The sequence below is a fragment of the Geotrypetes seraphini genome, chromosome 2 (assembly GCF_902459505.1).
Source record: "Geotrypetes seraphini chromosome 2, aGeoSer1.1, whole genome shotgun sequence".
NCBI classification, from domain to species: Eukaryota; Metazoa; Chordata; class Amphibia; order Gymnophiona; family Dermophiidae; genus Geotrypetes; species Geotrypetes seraphini.
In genome coordinates, this window is record NC_047085.1 from 163,133,138 (window position 1) to 163,150,052 (window position 16,915).

At 43.6% G+C, this 16,915-nt stretch overlaps 1 protein-coding gene across 2 annotated transcripts in view; it reads right to left on the bottom strand.

Annotated features, from left to right (window-relative positions):
* LOC117355521 (cadherin-19-like) overlaps positions 1-16,915 on the bottom strand; it is a 277,325-nt gene that overhangs the window by 180,480 nt on the left and 79,930 nt on the right. For both annotated transcript variants that reach the window (XM_033934214.1, XM_033934215.1), the window contains 2 exons: positions 10,000-10,213; positions 2,987-3,281 (listed from right to left, as the gene is read on the bottom strand). In XM_033934214.1, coding sequence (XP_033790105.1) covers positions 2,987-3,281; positions 10,000-10,197 — 493 coding nt within the window. In that variant the 5' untranslated portion in view covers positions 10,198-10,213. The remainder of the gene's footprint in view (positions 1-2,986; positions 3,282-9,999; positions 10,214-16,915) is intronic.

The following is a 16,915-nucleotide window of genomic DNA, read 5'->3' on the forward strand; positions in this document are numbered from 1 at the left end:
TAGTTTCAGCTCACAAAGCACTCTGAATATCACGTCCCCCCAGTCGCTGGTAGTTGATGTTGAAAATCCAGCGAGAATGGGGGAAGGGGTAAAACGCGGACCTCACGGACCTGACGGACCTCGCGGATCTAAACCCGTACGGCCTTAAAAATCTGAGGTCCGTGTCGGTCCGTGTCCCTGCCGCTTGTACTTTCTGTCGCTGACAGATCTTGATTGAGATTTGAGCGCTGACGGATCCGTCTCAGCATAGGGAGGGAAAAGTGTTAGGATCCGTCAGCGCTAAAAATCTCTTCCAGGTCTGTCAGAGCCAGAGACTAGTGCTGGAGTTTGGAGACTTCTTTTCCCCACTCTCTTGGCTTCTGCTCTGCCGCTCCAGCACTAGTCTCTGGCTCTGACAGACCTGGAAGAGATTTTTAGCGCTGACGGATCCTAACACTTTTCCCTCCCTATGCTGAGACGGATCCGTCAGCGCTCAAATCTCAATCAAGATCTGTCAGCGACAGAAAGTACAAGCGGCAGGGACACGGACCGACACGGACCTCAGATTTTTAAGGCCGTACGGGTTTAGATCCGCGAGGTCCGTCAGGTCCGTGAGGTCCGCGTTTTACCCCTTCCCCGAGAAGGGAACTTTCTCCAGGGCCAGGGGTGAGCTAAGCAGCACTGATGGAGTAATCATCCAAGTTGCTTCCTGTAACGCTGTTGGGATCCCAGACATCCTCCTGGGGTGTGGGGGAACTCCTGGACCAGCAGGGCTCAGTGAAATATTGCTGTTCAAGATCGAGGTCGACCCCCCCTCCCCCCCAACCCCCCGATCAGCAGAAGTGCCTGATCCAACAACCGCAGCTTACTCTGTTATTGCTGTTTGGCGCGTTAGTAAAGTGGCAGAGGAGGCAGGAAGATCACCCCCTCTGTTTTCCTCTACACTTCGGCATCAGGAAAAAGGTAATGCTGAAATAGGCAAAACTTTTATGATTTATTCTGCCGGCATAGCAGGAGCCTCTTCATAAGCGGCTTGCTCTGACACCATCTTGATTCTCCTGCTCAGTTAGAACTATTTCAATGAAGTTTGAGCTTGCGGGGATGGAGTTAAAGCTTGCAGGGATGGGGTGGATATGGGGGACAAACTTTGTGCCCGTGTCGTTCTCTAGTTTTCAACCAAGTCCCTGAGACTCACCCAGCCAATCAGATTTTCAAATATCCACAATGAATATGCATGAGAAATATTTGCATACACTACCTCCACTGTACGCACATCTGGCACAAGTACATTCATTGCAGAGATGATGAAAACTTTACTGGCTAGGTATTTCCTGAGGAGCAAGAACTAGGCAGGTTATGAGGAAAGAATGGGCTTGGACTCCATAATGCAGTGAGTTTGTGGTACTTAAGACTTGCTAACTTTCATTTGTGCAGTTAGTATGGTGTCACTTTAGCATATACTCAATAGGAGGAGCTAAGTGTAAGCACAATAATTTTTACCAAGTTCCATATTCACTAATGCACATGTCTAACAGCATGTAATCTTTGCATGTAATGTCACTAATTTCTTCTGCTAGGGTATGCTGTGTGCTGAAATATAATGTTCTTTAGTAGAAGACCCTTAAATATTTTATGAAAGGTTTATTTTATACTGTATTATTCTATTTTATGGGCTCAATATTCAAAAGCATTAAACCAGGAAGGTGAGGCTTCTACCCTGTTAAACTCTGATCAGCTGACCATCCAGCAATGTTCAATGACACTTAAATGTTTACTACCACTGAATATTGCCTGTGCCCTCCCAGGCACTGTCTAATTAGTCTTGGGGTAGTCCAGGGTTGGAGCCTATGTAGAGCTAGAACTTAACTGGTCATCTTTAATGTGCTAACTGGCAATGGAACCAGACGAACATGGAGACTTGCAATCAGATGGCTGGACACATTGAAAACAACCATGAGGATGATGCTGGAGGACCTTACCGGACTAGCACAAAACTGATTCCTTGTTAGATTTGTAATTGAACATGAATTGATGGCATCTAATTAGCTAACTAACCAGCTAAGTAAGCAGATAAAAGGCTTCTTTTGAAAAGCCACACAGCAAACATTCTGACATCCATTAATTCCCTATGGACATCAGAGCGATTACCGCAGCAGCAGATGGACGGACGGACGGGGGGGGGGATTCAGGTGGGTTTAGAAGGGATTCTAGTGTGGGTGGGGGGTCGGGGTGGTACAATCTATGGGGGGGGTGTTCTGACAGGAGGGATTGGACATCTCTCCTACTGGTGATAGTTCGGGGGGGGGAGAGGGTGGACGGCCGCGGCTGCTAAACTTATCACAGCAGAGAGATCCCTTACCATGATAAGCTCAATGGCTGTGTCTACTTACAATGTAGATCAGCAAGATTCCTGAATAGGGTTACCATATGGCTCCATAAAAAGGAGGATAGATTGAGACATCTGTGTTTTACTTCCATTGAAAGCAATGAAAGTAAAACCTGGATGTTTCAATCCATTCTCCTTTTTCTGGAGCCGTATGGTAACCCTGTCCCTGACTGAAGACTGTTGCCAAGGTGACTGAGTAGAGTGAGATGGAAGAAAATTAATATTAGAGAAAAATAAATTCTATGTAAGTCCATGGCACAGGAGGTCCATGCTACAGATATTCAACCTTGGTATGTTCTGCCAAATTGCTTGACATCAACTGAAATGATTCTCATTGATTCTGAAGTGCTATTACATGGTTAGAGAACAAACTTTTTTTTCTGTGATCAAAAACTAGACAGATGGAGCCAGCTTAGTTGCAGTGCTGTCTGCTATCATGCAGAGGATATTATATGAATTCTTATATACCAGTATTACCCGACACATTGTTTCAGTAGAACAGGGAGTCCAAATAAACAGGACATTGGTAGAAAAGACACATACACTATTAAAGAGAGAGAGAAAAAAAATACTATAGATAGATATATATATAGTATCTCTAATGGCAAATGTCTTACATACCTTCAGGAGACATCTCAGGAACGCTGGCTACATAAGGTTCATTAAGAAACTGTGGTCTATTGTCATTAATATCCTGTACTTTGATGATGAATTCTGATTCAGGCTCCACGGGAAGTCCGGTATACCTGTTTATAGCCTGAGCTCTCAGAGTATAGGATGATTTCTTTTCTCGATCAAGCTTCTTCACAGCATAAATTGTACCCGTATTTTCATCAATGGTAAAAATGCTTCCAGCTCCTTCACCTGACAATTTGTATTGGTAAGACCCGTCCTGTTTGTCTGAATCAGACCTCAGCTGTAGGGATAAACAGTAAATATTCATTTTTTAGGATAATATCAAGGGTTGTAGAGAGAGAGAAAGAGAGAGAGAAAAAAAAAAGGCTACAAATAATTTGTAATACTTTTAATTTCAGACTTGTAAATATGCATTAGTGAATCCTAATGGTAACATTAGTATATATTCAAAGCAAACAACAAAGAGACTCTTCAGATCTGCATCTTTATTTATTTGGCTATTTATCCCCTACATACATATATTCCAAGGCCGGTTATAAATCAAGAGCCATAAAATACTACAAACAAAAGACAGGATGACTATAACAATTCCATCGCAAACTAGAACCTTGAACCAAACTCCAAAGGTACAAAAATGTTGACATCTAAAATCTTATCCCACAACCTGCTTTATCTGTGTAACATCTAAATCTAACCTCTGCAAAATAAATGGGTTTTCAAATCGTGCCTTAAAACTAAACTACTACACTGCATTGTACACAAAACATGAATGAGAAAGCCCCCTGCTTAAGAGAGCTTACAATCTATTCAAGACAACCAAACAAGGCAAATGAGGGATTAGTAAGCTACTTATTGTGGGAATGATTGAAGCAGATATGGGTACTGAACAGATTAATAAGTGATATGAGTTTAAAGCAGCCTGAAAAAGGTGGACTGTTGGCCTAAATTTCAATGTGGCCAGATCAGAACACTTGCTGACACCCTAAGAGAGAACAAAGGTCCTTGGGTTACTCCTAAAGCTGCAACTATCAATATCCTCTCATTCAAAGATCAAGATCTAGCTAGAAAATATAAACCTATCAATAATCAATCGGTAGCCATGCAGATGATAACTCGCAATTGGAAAAATTATGATCAACTTAATTTTTCTTTTTGGTGGGCGAGCTTATGTTTAAACTATAGGTATGAGAAAATGAATGCCGACATACTAGGACATTCTAAGATATTTAACTTAGTTTGGGGGTCCATTGATGTCTCTTGTACAATTGTTATAGTTCTTTTATCCTTCTTTTTGCTGGTATAATTCAAACACATCTGGGGGGGGGGAGGGAAGGAAGGGATATATCTTTAGTGTGATTCTTTGATGTAATTGTGGGGTGAGGGAGGGCTTATATTGTTGCACTGCTACTGATCAAATTTAAGTGCTTAGTTATTATTGTTACTGATATGAATATTGTGTTGCACTTTTTGTTAGTAATGGAAAATCAATAAAGACTTATAAACTAAAATAATCAGCCGGTGATGGTAAGCCTTTTTTTAAAAAAAATATTTACTGTAGCTGGCTAAGAGGTCCTTTTACTAAGGTGTGCTAACCGATTTAGCGTGCACTAATCGATTAGCGTGTGCTAAATCAGCTTGCATGCGCTAAATTGGCTAGCACGCTTTAGTAAAAGAGGGGGTAAGTTAGACCAGGATGCCAAACCATGTGCAAGCACTAACACTGAATATCCAGGCTTGACTGGATAGGAGGTGGCCATCAGTATTTATGCAAGTCCTAGCTGAATAATAGATGGGACCCACAGAAGGGTATCCGGTCAGTTCCTTTCCCCCACTAATTCTAATTCCAATCCCTCATCCTACCTCCCTCTCGAACAAGATTCAACGTTCTTCTTTCCTTCCTCCTGAAGCTTCTTAAAGGCCCCTACCTACTAGTCCTACTTTTCAGTCCCTGGTGTTCTAAAGTAGAAAATGCAGGCCTTTAAGGGGGAGGGAGGGTCGAAGAAGAGATTAGAGTCAGTAAGATCAATGAGGCCGAAATTCAGAAATGGTTATAGCCGTTTAAATAATATACGCCAATATTCAGCGGGGGATAGCTGGCTATCTCACACTGAATATTTGGCTTAGCAGATTAGCCCATGACCGGCTACGTTGTGAACAATATTCAGCAGCTCACTGGCTAAGTTTGGTGGCCAAAAGCAACCGCCTAAAAGAATGGTATACCTTTGGCTGTTGAGACTTAGCCAGCTAGCCGTTGAATATTGGCATTGCCGGTACGTCTTGGCTGACTAAAAATAGGCTGGAAATAAAATGCTGGTGGCCTAATATGGTGCCGACATTGAATTTCCGGTATTGCTATGGTCTGAATATGAGCCTGAATGTTTTTAGTGAGGAGGTAGCAGGCTGGCTCTTATTGGGAGAGGGTTCAATGCTATTCATGGGGGGAGGGAGAGAGAGAGAGAGCTGTTGTTCTTTGGGGAGGTTGGTAGGAAAGGGAATAATTCTTTACAAATGGAGTCAGGAGGGAGGAGGCTGGTGCTTTTGGGGCAATTGGAAGGAAGGGAGCCAATTCTATTTGAGGGTGGTGAAATAAACTGCCCGATGCTCTTTGGGAATCAGGAGAGAAGGATTAATGCTCAATGGAGGCATCAAGACAAAATTCCTCTTGGGAGGGGAAAGACAGAGAGATTGAAAGAGACAGAAAGACCTGGATCAAAGGTGAGAGGATACAAAATATTAGCAAAAGGAAGATAGAGAGAGGGAGAAACCTGAAACCAAGGGGAGGCAGAATTGATGGGGGCAGATGTTGGACTTGGGGGTGTATAAAGGAAAGAGAGAGAGAGAGACTACAGAGAGGTAAAAATATTCTGGACCAGGGAGGAAGGAAGGAAGGAGAAAGAGAGAAGCAGAGAAAGACATGGAAGAAAGGAGAACAAATGTTGGGAGCGGGGGGGGGGGGGGTAAGCAGAAAAAAGACAGGACCAAAGGCGAAAGACAGGAGGCAGATACTGGACTATGGGAGGGACAGACAGAGTGGGAGCTTACTTACCGTATTTTCGCGGATATAACGCGCACCATTGTAAAACGCGCACAGGGGTATAGCGCGCAGAAATCACGATGATATGTACAAAAACTTTTCTATACCGCGCTCAGGAATATAACGCGCATGCTGCCCGACTCTCCTCTGGCCACCCCGACTCTCCTTTCGCTCTCCCCGACTCTCCTCTGGCCCCCCCGACTCTCCTTTCGCCCCTCCCCGACTCTCCTCTGGTTGCCCCGACTCTCCTTTCGCTCTCCCCGACTCTCCTCTGGCCACCCCGACTCTCCTTTCGCCCTCCCCGACTCTCCTCTGGCCACCCCGACTCTCCTTTCGCTCTCCCCGACTCTCCTCTGGCCACCCCGACTCTCCTTTCGCCCTCCCCGACTCTCCTCTGGCCACCCCGACTCTCCTTTCGCTCTCCCCGACTCTCCTCTGGCCACCCCGACTCTCCTTTCGCCCTCCCCGACTCTCCTCTGGTTGCCCCGACTCACCCTGACTTTCGGTGCACTGCCCCGACTCTCCTCTGGTTGCCCCGACTCACCGTTCACCCGCCCTGACTTTCGGTGCACTTCCCCGCCTCTCCGTGCCTGTCCCCCTTGAAGATCTGCCTGTCCCCCTTGAAGTCCTGTCCCCATCCTGAAAGCCTGATGCCCCCCCTCGACGTCCGATTCTTCTCCCCCCTCGGCAGGACCACTCGCACCCCCACCCCGAAGGACCGCCGACTCCCCGACAATATTGGGCCAGGAAGGAGCCCAAATCCTCCTGGCCACGGCGACCCCCTAACCCCACCCCGCACTACATTACGGGCAGGAGGGATCCCAGGCCCTCCTGCCCTCGACGCAAACCCCTCCCCCCAACGACCGCCCCCCCCCAAGAACCTCCGCCCGTCCCCCAGCCGACCCGCGACCCCCCTGGCCGACCCCCACGACACCCCCACCCGCCTTCCCCGTACTTTGTGTAGTTGGGCCAGAAGGGAGCCCAAACCCTCCTGGCCACGGCGACCCCCTAACCCCACCCCGCACTACATTACGGGCAGGAGGGATCCCAGGCCCTCCTGCCCTCGACGCAAACCCCCCTCCCCCCCAGCCGACCCGCGACCCCCCTGGCCGACCCCCCCACCCCCCTTCCCCGTACCTTTGGAAGTTGGCCGGACAGACGGGAGCCAAACCCGCCTGTCCGGCAGGCAGCCAACGAAGGAATGAGGCCGGATTGGCCCATCCGTCCTAAAGCTCCGCCTACTGGTGGGGCCTAAGGCGCGTGGGCCAATCAGAATAGGCCCTGGAGCCTTAGGTCCCACCTGGGGGCGCGGCCTGAGACACATGGTCGGGTTTGGCCCATGTGCCTCAGGCCGCGCCCCCAGGTGGGACCTAAGGCTCCAGGGCCTATTCTGATTGGCCCACGCGCCTTAGGCCCCACCAGTAGGCGGAGCTTTAGGACGGATGGGCCAATCCGGCCTCATTCCTTCGTTGGCTGCCTGCCGGACAGGCGGGTTTGGCTCCCGTCTGTCCGGCCAACTTCCAAAGGTACGGGGAAGGGGGGTGGGGGGGTCGGCCAGGGGGGTCGCGGGTCGGCTGGGGTGGAGGGGGGGTTTGCGTCGAGGGCAGGAGGGCCTGGGCTCCCTTCTGGCCCAACTACACAAAGTACGGGGAAGGCGGGTGGGGGTGTCGTGGGGGTCGGCCAGGGGGGTCGCGGGTCGGCTGGGGGACGGGCGGAGGTTCTTGGGGGGGGGCGGTCGTTGGGGAGTCGGCGGTCCTTCGGGGTGAGGGTGCGAGTGGTCCTGCCGGGGGGGGGATGTATCGGACGTCGGGGAGTCGGCCGGGCAAGAGGGCTTGGGCTCCCTCTTGCTCCGATCGTGGATGCGGGTGCGGGTGGGAGCGCGTGCGAGCGGTCGTTCGGGGTGGGGGTGCGAGCGGTCCTGCTGGGGGGGGGAATCGGGCGTCGGGCGGGGTGGGAACTATGTTTAAAAACTTTTGTATACCGCGCTCAGGCATATAACGCGCGAGGGGTATGCGCGGTACGTAAAATCACGTATAACGCGCGCGTTATATCCGCGAAAATACGGTAATTCTTTTCTAAGATCTGTATAAGGTCCAGATGAAAAAACATTCATAATTCTCTAAAATCCATTGTCGCTGGAGGGAAAAATATTCTCAACAAGGTCCTTGTTCCACAGACAAAGCCGCTGCATCAGGAGACAAAACCGGTGAGAAAAAAAATCTACAACTGGCTTCAAAATGGCGTCATATTTTCAAAAGAACGCTCTCACAATTAACCAATCAGAAATAAGCCTTCATTATGCTAATGATACGACCACAGCATGTTTTAAAAACACCCACCAATGCTCAACCAGTGATCAACCAGTAACAATAGCATCTATTTTCTTTAGTCAAAAACCCCCACAAACCTTTCACAAAAGGCTTCCACTGCTACATGTTACCTCTAATAGCCTATAATGTAAGAATTTAGGAGAGCCGTGCCTTGCCATTCCAATTATGAGTTCAAAATGGTGGCTTTGACTACCTAATGATAGTCTCATACTACTACAATTAGGAAAGGGATTGGGACTTGTATACCGCCTTTTTGTAGTTTTACCACATTCAAAACAGTTTGCACACAGGTGCTTCAAGCATTTTCCCTATCTGTTCTGGTGGGCTCTCAATCTATCTAATGTGGAGTACTTGCCCATGGTCACAGGAAGCAGCATGGAGTTTAAACCCACAACCTCAGGGTGCTGAGGCTATAGCTCTAACCACTGTGCCACAGTCTCCTCACAATTAGGGGTCAGATTGCCATATAAGAATTTCTGGAGGCAGATGAAAGTGTCACAGATGTGCTGTGTTAAAATGAGAACTTGCCATGGTAGCACTGCAATAGATAAATCCCTAGCCTATCCCCCCTCCCAAATCCCTCTAGTGACTGTAAGCTGTACAAGAATTGCTTTCTTGCAAAGGTCCACTAGTTTTAGCTTCTTTTGTTTGCCTAAGATAGACATATCTTTATTTTGCAACCAGTTTGCAAATATGTATATCTGAGGCAATTGCTAATGCTAATTGTGTATTATCAAATTAACTGAATCTACTATTAAACTGTCATCTATGTTTGATTTTTGGACTTTTATTAGAAAGTAGTAGTGGTTTCTCTACTTTTTTTTTTTTTTTTCATCTGTGAAACTATCTTTATTAAGCTGGATATGAGCCCAGAAATACTTATATTTGAACAACTTATTTTTGAGTCAAGAATGCTGCAACTGGTTATTTAGTAAGGACCATGAAAATGCAATTAATGAATTTTGAATAGTTCACCCCTTGAGTCCAATTAAATTTTAGTGTGAGTCAATTAGGGCTTGTGCTTATTTTAGTTTATTCATGCAAAAAGGGCAGAGCAAGAAAGGGCATTGGATCTACTGATAACAATTACTACCATCTAACCCCCCCCCAAAAAAAAAAAAAAAAAACTACATACAGGAGGTTGTTGAGTCTCATTAAGAAAATTGTCTTAAAATCCATGATTTTGCTTCTCAGAGGCAGGGAAAGCTAATTGCCCCTTGTAATAAAATGGCACAGATCTAATGAAGTATGTTGGTTCTTGCAGAATTTTAATGCAACCCCCCAAAAAAAGAAAGAAAAGAAAGGATTTGGCAGTAATCTGCTTCATTAAAAATTAATGAGGGGTGAATCAGTTGCTATTTAAGGATGAGAGAAAATCATGCTAAATACTATTGGTAAACATCACTAGGCTTGGTAGAGCTGATTTACTGCAGAGTCAAATAAAGCAGCAGTAGAGCTTCCAGATGTTGATAAGTGATACTTCAATCCACTTTAGTTTGTTTCCCTTTTTTAACTTAAGCCTAGAATTAATTATTATGAACTCTTCAATTTGACATTTGCAGTTCTCATCAGAAAAGACCACTGTTTTATCTGTTGAAGAAAAAAAAAAATAAAAGAAATAGGGCAAGTTTTACCTGTCCAACTGACAAAGGTTCTGTCAGTGTCTGTTCTTCCAAGACAAAAAACTGATTCCACATCCAGCTTCGCTTCACTCTCCGAGGGTTCTGAAGCTTCTGGTCCATACTGTGTTGCTTTGGGCTCTCTACGCTGAGGAGGAAAGACCATTGCTGGACCAGTTCCAGCAAAATGGGCAGCCAGTGAGAGTAGATCATGATGCTGGTTTTGTTTCTATGGGCATCCAGTGGAAATTAAAAAAAAAAAAAAACACAGTAAATAGATGGAATTTGTTCAGTCTATAATTCCACTTTCAAATCACAAGACATGGTCAGCTAAAGTTTTTTTTTTTACCCTCAGCAGACAATACATCACAATATGTTCCTAGAAAACAAACAAACAAACAAAAAAATCAGCAATACATACATGTTATTGTTTTTTGGGGGTTTTTTTTAAGTCATTCATTATTATTGAAGTCATTTCTTGGGACCTCTTAAAGGTCCTTTTATTAAGCTGTGGAGTGCTTATTAGAGAATGACACAGTGACAGAATTTGCCACCATCCCCGTCCCTGTGGATAACCATGGAAAACCATCCCATGTCATTCTTTAGTGTCTATCTCAACCTCAGTCCTTCTACACAAGCATTCTTCAATGTAAGGCTTGAGGGTCAGTGGCTGTGCCCATTCATACTCTGATTCTTCCCTCTCTCCTTAAAGAAAGGCATGGGGATAGTTTCCCATGGTTATCCATGGGGTTTATTAGAGCAATAAAGGGCTTATTGTGGGGCAGCTCAGGAGTCCTGCAGTAATTTTGCATGTGTGTGTGTGTGCTGCCCATGCCCTAAGGGCATGTCTGGGGTGGAGAGTAGGCATGTTCTGCACTAATCAGTTAGCAAACCTACATTGTAATATACTGTTTATCTCATGAGCACTTGCTGCCTACATAATGGGCTAATGGGAAAATTAAGAGTGTGGGCATTAATAAGAAAAATAGAAAAAAAAAAAAAAACCCACCCATTTTGCTCAACTGGTAAAAATGGCCTTAGCACACTCGTGCAGGGATTATACTCATAATGATGCACTAACACCACTTTTTATCACAGTGTGGTAAAAGGACCCTAAAAATTGTAATCCATATATTAAACTGAAGACTTGCAATTTGTTGAATTTACTTTCTATAACAACTCCATAGAACTGAACCTCATTTTGGGACCCTTTTACTAAAGCTGTGGAGGGGCATAATAATAATAATAATTTTTAAAAAGTCTACGTCCGTTTTGGGCCTAAGGCGCTAGTCGTCCAACGTTGACAGTCTCTAAAATCCATTCTCAAACACATCCGAAATATATTTTTTTTCAGAGAATTGTCTACTTCTATGTCTAGCCGTTTGATCATCCAGACCTCTAAGTTGTCTATCTTTATACCGCATTCTCATCCCAAAAATTGTCCAAGTTCAAAACGCATAGAACAAGACCTTTTAGACTGGGGAGGGGTCAGCAAAGTGATGGACTGGCCATCCAGACATGGTAACAGAGTAGTAGGTTACCTTACAGGGCACGGCTGTGAACATCACAAAAAGGGTGCCACATAAACATCTCACCACAACTCCCTAATAGGTCATGGTGAGCCCCCCAAAACCTACTATATCCATCTGTTTTCCACCCCAATAGCCCTTATGGTTACAGGTGTCACCTACACTGTATGACAGTACAGTAGGATTGGGGCTCACATTTTCCACCATGAATGCAGTGGATAGAGTGGCTTATGGGACAGGGTTCACTAGCCTATCCCCCAGATTACTTGAGACACCTCTGTGCAGCACTACTAGGCTTTTATGTGCCAGCTGCTGATGTTCTAACCACTGCATTCATGTGCACCCACCAAAACCATCCAAAACGCTATTGTACTGCCATATGGGTGGTACTTGTAGCCATAAAGGCTATTGGGGTGTCTAGTAGGTTTTGGGGGTGTTTTGGGGGGCTCACCATGACCTATAAGGGAGTTGTGGTGAGATGTTTATGTGGCACACTTTTTGTGAAGTTTGCAGCAGTGCCCTGTATGGTGCCACACTACTCTGTTGCCATGTCTGGGTGGCCGGTCCATTACTTTGCTGGCCCCTCCCATGTCCAAAAGGTCTTGTTCTAGGCATTTTTGACTTGAACAAATTTTTGGATAAGAATGGGGTATAAAGATAGACGGCTTAGCGGTCTGGAAGATCAAACAGCTGGATGTGCAATAGACAATTCACGATTAAAAAAAATATATTTTGGACGTATTTTTTGAGAATGGACTTTGGACATGTCCAACTTTGGGTGACTAGTGACTTAGGCCCAAAATGAACTTAGATGTATTTTTTGTTTATGCCTCTCCACAGCTTTAGTAGAAGGTCCTCTTATTTAACACATTTATAATATATTTTATTGCAGCTGCCATTCAGGGTATTGAACAATCATGTTATTAAGCAATACCTATATACTTTCCAACTAAATATAAAATCATATTGACTAAGATAAATTTTGTCATAATAAGTCAATAGGTCTTTATACATATGGAAAGTAATTTTATAAAAGGGTGCCTATAAAAATATTTCAAATATTTATTCACGCATTCTTATTTTATAAAAGTCAAACCAAAAATAAGTAGTAAAATGCCTTCTTTTTTTTTTCTTAAAGTATGTCAAAATCCACAATCCCTATACATTCCTACTGTAGATATTTTTTTCTATATCACTGGACTATCAGAAGTTCAGTATGCATAAGTGTAAAAATCCTATTACCATCACCACTGAATCTCCATACAAAATGATCACTTAAAAAACCCAACGCTTTTTCTTTAATTTTAACCACCAGGCTGGTCTCGGTAAGGATGCTGGTCTTTGACCAGAGGGCCGCCGTGTGAGCGGACTTCTGGGCAGGATGGACCAGTGGTCTGACCCAGCAGCGGCAGTTCATATGTTCTTCTGTTCTTATTTATCATTCAGAAGCTCAGGAAGCTAATATCCTACATGGCAATATGTTTCACCCAAAAGAATGACTATAAAAACTGTGAAAAAGTAGTCAGCTCTAAAAACTATTTTTTAAAAATCCAACAGAACCGTGGGAACTTCTAAACAAATTAAAACATCCAATCACATTGCTGTGTACTCTATTCTACTTCTAATTTGGAAACTTGAATAATACATAATAAGATATTGTGGACTGTTATTTATTTTTAAGGAATTTATAACATTTCAAATTTGATTTGTCTTTTAGGGGCTCTTTTATTAAAGTGTGGTAAATGCAAAACTTATGTGGTTAATGAAAGGAATATGCCCTGTACCTTGTCTGGATTTACCACACAGGGCACACATCTTAATAAGTGACTAAGCAGATAGTGCGAGATTGCCTTGCTATTGCCTGGGCATGTAAAATGGTGTCTACATAATGTGTTAGTATATAACATGATATTAACAGGGGAAGTGCTGCAAATAGCATAGGTTCCAAAGAGGTGGTGCACCTTTTACAGATAAAAAGTCCAGCAGATAGGTTTTGGAAGGATATTTTTTTCCAGTCACAGAAACAAAGGGGTCTTTTTATCAAGGCGTGGTAGCAGTTTAATGCGCGGAATACCGTGCATTAGACCGCCTGCCGTGCTAGTACCTAACGCATTCATTGACGAGGCGTTAGGATTTTAGCCGGCCGCAGGGGTTAGCGTGTGATGAAATGTCCAACGCACTAACCCTGCTAGCGCGGCTTGATAAAAGGACCCCAAAGTTAAAATGATTGCTATCCGGGGGGGGCGCTAGCGTGCCGCGTCGGTGATGGCTGCCTGAACGCGCGGCTCTGACACGAGGTTCACTGAAAGAATCAAAACGGCTTGTTTAACCACAGCGATTTAATAAAATTTATCTACAGGCAGCTGCATTAAAGGTATGGCTACCACTAAGGGAGGAAAACGCAAAAGTTTGGAGCCGGTTTCTCCCTCTAAACCGCCGCTCAAGCTCGACGATGTCACTGCGGCCTCACTGCTTGAAGAGCTGCGTGCGCTCCGTTCCCTAATGGCCGACAACAAAACAGTGACAGACGAGATTCTCGCCGAAATTTCCACCTTCAAGTCCGAAATCGCCGATCTTAACTCGAGACTTGACACAGCTGAATCAAAAATAGCAGTGAATGCTGAAAACATTAAAACTATCCAGCGTCAGAATAAACGCATCACACAACTGGAAACTGATCTGGAAGATTATGGTAACCGCTCCAGACGGAGTAATTTCCGTATCCTTGGCCTTCCTGAGGCACGGGAGGGAAGAAATATGATTCAATTCCTGGAAGAAACTTTACCTAAATTGCTGACTTTGAATTTCAAGCAGGCATTTGAGATAGAAAGAGCTCATCGTATTCCTACTCAGCAGCCTACTCACCCAGACAAATATCCAAGGCCAGTGATTGTGAAGCTACTGCGTTATACACAAGTGATTGAAATCATGCAACAAGCAAGATTACAGGCTCCTGTCAAATTTGAAAGCCATACCCTGCTATTTGTCCCAGATCTCTGCAAGCAAACTGCGAAAGCGAGGAAAAAACTATTGGAATACCGGCCTAAGCTTAAACAACTCGGGGCAAAATTTGGAATGATGTATCCTGCAAAAATGAGAGTAACATTGAATAACTGCACCAAGGACTTCACCAGACCGGATGAGCTTGCTGACTACCTTGAAAAATTGTCTCCAAGTCTTATTGACAATACTTGATAAGTATACTAATTCAGGTGTAATGACATTACATGCAGCTGTTTGACCTGAACTGAACCATTAGTTCTAGATTGGTTCTGCTTTATAACTGTGGTTGCCTTGTTGTTAATGTTCTCAATATGTTTCTTTCGTGTCTGGGGCTGTGTGAGCTTTCGCCACGTGCTCACTAACCCATGTTTAACTGCCATTCATGTTTAATGAGTTACCATTCTACTGCTTCTTTTGTATTTCTTTCTTCTCTCCTTTCAGATGACAATCTTCATGCTTTTCGTCACATTGAAATGTATGTTTTCCTATATGAAACTGATTTTTTCATGCTAATTCAATTTGTATTGCACTTATGCCTTTACACTGTTTAACATTTAATGCTAAGGGTCTTAATAATCCTATAAAGAAAAAAAAGATCTTCAACTACATCTCAAAATTTCAAGCGGATATAGTCTGTATTCAGGAATCTCATTTAAATGAATCAGAAGCTAAAAAATGCCATCTTGCTTGGGCTTTTCCAGTTCTATATTCTCCGGCCTTGGGAAAAAAGAATGGTGTTCTGATGTTCATCAGGAAAAGGCAGGATATTACCATTCAATCACATATCACAGATTCGCAAGGAAGATGGATACAGGTATGCTTAGATGTTGCTGGTATAAAATTGATGATATTAAATGTTTATGGTCCCAATTTGGACGATCCCACTTTTTTTAATGACATAGCAGAATTAATAAATGACAATAGAGATAGACATTGTATTATTGGAGGTGACTTTAATGTCATACAGGACCCATCGAAAGACAGAAAGTCCTCAATTTCTTATAAAAAATCCAAAAATTGGTTTGCACTTCAAGATATTATTACTCAGTTTAAATTAGTGGATGCTTGGAGAATCACTCACTTGGACGATCGTGATTTTACTTTTTATTCAACACCACACAACTCATATTCTAGATTGGATTTCTTTTTAATTAGTCAATCTTTAGTCCAGTATATCAGTTCATCAACAATACAGGAAATTAGTGTGTCAGATCATGCCCTGGTTCAGCTCCAACTTAACTCATTTGGTAAATACTCATTGTCAGGTCAATGGAGACTCAATAATTCTCTCTTGCAAGAGGAAGATTTTCAATTATATATCAAATCAGTTATTGACGAATACTTCATTAATAACTCTCCTAGCGATTCCAGATGGCCTATGGTTTGGGATGCTTTTAAAGCATACATAAGAGGCATGGTTATATCATATACCGCTTCAAAAAAGAAGAAGGAGATGCATGAACTGATGGATCTTGAGATTGAAATTAAAATATTAGAAAGAGAACATTGTGCTGACCCTTCTAACATGACTAAATTGGTACACTTAAGGGCCAAGCGTTTCTCCTACAATATCATATTGAGCAAGACGGCGGCCACTCAAATATATTCACAACATGCTAATTATTATACTGATAACAACAAATGCGGTCATAGTTTAGCCAATTATCTAAAGGGCAGAAGGGATAAAACGAATATTGCTGCACTTAGACTGGATGATGATAGTTTAACAACAGATCCTAAGGATATCTTGTCAACCTTTCAGAGTTATTATAGTAACCTCTATACATCAGAGCTGGACCACTCGGGGAATCTAGAGGGCTTCCTTACTGACTTGCCACATGCCACCTTGGATGACTCAGAGAATACCAAATTGAGTGAGCCTGTCACACCCACAGAATTGTGTGAAGTAATTAAGTCCATGGCGAAATCTAAAACTCCCGGTCCTGATGGTTTAACGAATGAGTTTTACTCAGTTTTTCATGAACAATTAGTACCTCACTTGATTGAATACTTCAACTACTTGGTTACAACTAAAGATGTTGCTGGTACCTTTACTGAGGCCACAATAATTGTTTTACCCAAACCTAACAGGGATCCCTTGAAAGTTACTAATTACAGGCCACTCTCAATGATTAACTCTGATGCAAAAATTTACGCTAAACTGTTGGCTACCAGATTACAATTTGTGTTACCTAAGCTTATTGCGACGGATCAAAATGGATTCATGAGTAATAGATTTTCAAATGATAACACACGAACTTTCCTAAATGTTATTCTCAAGGCTAAGGAAATAGAGGAACCACTGGTCGCTATGAGTTTGGATGCGGAAAAAGCCTTTGATAGGATTGAATGGTCTTATCTATTTCGAATACTTGAATGGTTTGGCTTCTCATCACATT